Raw genomic sequence first — 2,500 nt, forward strand, 5'->3', positions numbered from 1 at the left:
CGACTTCGCATTTCGCGAGCTCTTTTCAGAACCAAGAACTCGCCAAATGCGAGGCTTTTCTGTACCTACCGTAGTGTGTAAACCCAACCATAACCCAGCTTTAGTTCAGGCTGGTTATTAGGCTGTTGTAAGGAAGAGCACTTCCAGAAAACAGGGAGAAAATGGGAGCGTAAAGGGCAAAATGATTGATCTAAGGTTTGCTGTAAGTGGTTTTTGTATACAGAACTCTTCATTTTCCTTTGATTAAAGTGCCCAATTTTGTGTGCATGTGAACAATTAACAAGTAGAGATATTAAAAATCCGCTGGTACCTTCGCTAAGCTACTCATTTTCCTTTTTAATGGCTTTGTTTTGAAATATTTAGTTCCAAAGGGGTTGTTAAAAGAAGTATACAAAGAGTAGAGAGAAAAATAAAACTGTAAAAAGAGTTCTTGCTAAAAAATAAATAAATTGAACTTAATATAAATATACGGCCCCCTTAAACGGGGGGAAAAAAACTAGGTAACCCGATGAACGACAAATGTGTAAAATTCTGAAATTCAAGCGTACAAACACAGCATTGCATATTTTTAAAATGTGCTTCAGCGAAATGTTTTGGCCAATATTATTTATCTTATCACTTGCATTTAAATGTATTTGCTGTACTTGCCTGTAGGGTCTTCCCATAGAGATCTAGAGACCGACGGCGAGACGATCGTGGTGGGCTCCGTGATGATTTCTGATAATTGCATCAAGCAGTTCCCTAAAGCATATGGAGAGTATATGTATTAGAAAGTACTGCAAATAATCGCCGTTGCATTAACTCAATTGACTTTGGGAGCCCACGCACGAGGCCTTTAAATGAAAACGTTTAGTATTATTGGTTAAAATCGCCAATTACTTTGTACTATATTGTGGTCTTAAATGTACGATGTTTGAAGACCCCCCTCCTCCTCTCAAAAAAATCGAATAGTTATAAACCACTAACCGTGATAGGTACTAGTCATCGTTTCACAGAAGTCTCCACTTGTGCCTTCTGGGCACACGCAATGGCAGGACCTATTAAGAAAGCCGTGGTTAACGCAAGGATCACTGCCCAGTGAACATGCACTTAGTAGTTTATTTGAACACTGATACATCATGTTTGCTTGCAGCAGATCCATGTGAGAAAGTCCCTGCGATTGGCCGATGGAAGATTTGTACAGCGGGTCCAGTGTTGCTACGGTCCCTTCGCCATTTCCGGTGTGTATCTAGACGATAAGGGGAAATGATAGATAATCACGACTCAGACAATAAAATTTACCGAATTATTTAAAGCAGAAATATCGTGAATCAAAGTCTAGTGCTCGTACCCTTTCGTGGCTGTGCATAATGGAACAGTAATCGTAAGGGATGTCATGAGTATCGTCAGCATTAATCAAGAAGAACCCTAGTTTGTCCTCCAACACGTTATCGGTGAGGATCCTGACGTAAGAGTCTCGGTCAGAGCGCATCTCCTCGTTCCATAGGCCTATCGCGTGTCCCAGAATATGCAGCAACATCCCGTGCTGTGGACACCGTCATCAATGAGGTATGCTCTTGGGCAGAGGAAGGCAAAGGATAAGATGTATGCCAGATTTTTTTTTTATATATAAATCAAGTTATCTTTGTCATCAATGGGATTTATAGAAGGGTTATGACTGACGTTAAATTTGGACGAATATTTGTTGTTATTATTAATACTGTTGTTGCTGTTATTATTATTACAATTGCAAGAACTATTACAATTAATAATGCTATTATCCTCATCAACATCACCACCAATTATTATTATTATTATTATTATTATTATCATTATTACTATCATTATTGTAATTGAATATTCGTATTATATTATGATTACTGTTGTTGTTGTTGTTGTTCTTATTATTATTGTTATTATTATCATAATTATTGTTATTATCATTATCATTATTATTTTGTTATTATTATTATCATTGTTATTATTAATATAATCATTATTATTATTATTATCAATAGCATTGCTGGTATTATTGCTAGTGTTGTAATTATCATTATTATTATTTTTATAATTATTATTACTATTATTATTATTGTTATTATTATTATTATTACTATTATTATTTTTATAATTATTATTACTATTATTATTATTGTTATTATTATTATTATTACTATTATTATTATCATTACTGGTATTACTGTTATTACTGTTATCATTATTATTATTATTATTATCATTATTATTTTTATTATTATTATTATTATTATTATCATTATTATTATCATTATCATTATCATTATTATTATCATTATTATTATTATTATTATTATTATTATTAGTAGTAGTAGTAGTAGTAGCATCATTATTATTATTATTATCATTATTATTTTTATTATTATTATTATTATTATTATCATTATTATTATTATTATCATTATCATTATTATTATCATTATTATTATTATTATTAGTAGTAGTAGTAGTAGTAGTAGTAGTAGTAGTAGTAGTATCATTATTA

At 31.6% G+C, this 2,500-nt stretch overlaps 1 protein-coding gene across 1 annotated transcript in view; it reads right to left on the reverse strand.

Moving 5' to 3' along the window:
• LOC125028203 (blastula protease 10-like) overlaps window positions 1–2,500 on the reverse strand; it is a 15,187-nt gene that overhangs the window by 4,284 nt on the left and 8,403 nt on the right. Inside the window, exons 5-7 of the mRNA XM_047617598.1 lie at window positions 1,331–1,525; window positions 967–1,228; window positions 649–741 (exon numbers count right to left, since the gene is read on the reverse strand). Of these exons, the coding sequence (XP_047473554.1) occupies window positions 649–741; window positions 967–1,228; window positions 1,331–1,525 (550 nt within the window). The remainder of the gene's footprint in view (window positions 1–648; window positions 742–966; window positions 1,229–1,330; window positions 1,526–2,500) is intronic.

Source organism: Penaeus chinensis, chromosome 8, assembly GCF_019202785.1.
Source record: "Penaeus chinensis breed Huanghai No. 1 chromosome 8, ASM1920278v2, whole genome shotgun sequence".
NCBI classification, from domain to species: domain Eukaryota; kingdom Metazoa; phylum Arthropoda; class Malacostraca; order Decapoda; family Penaeidae; genus Penaeus; species Penaeus chinensis.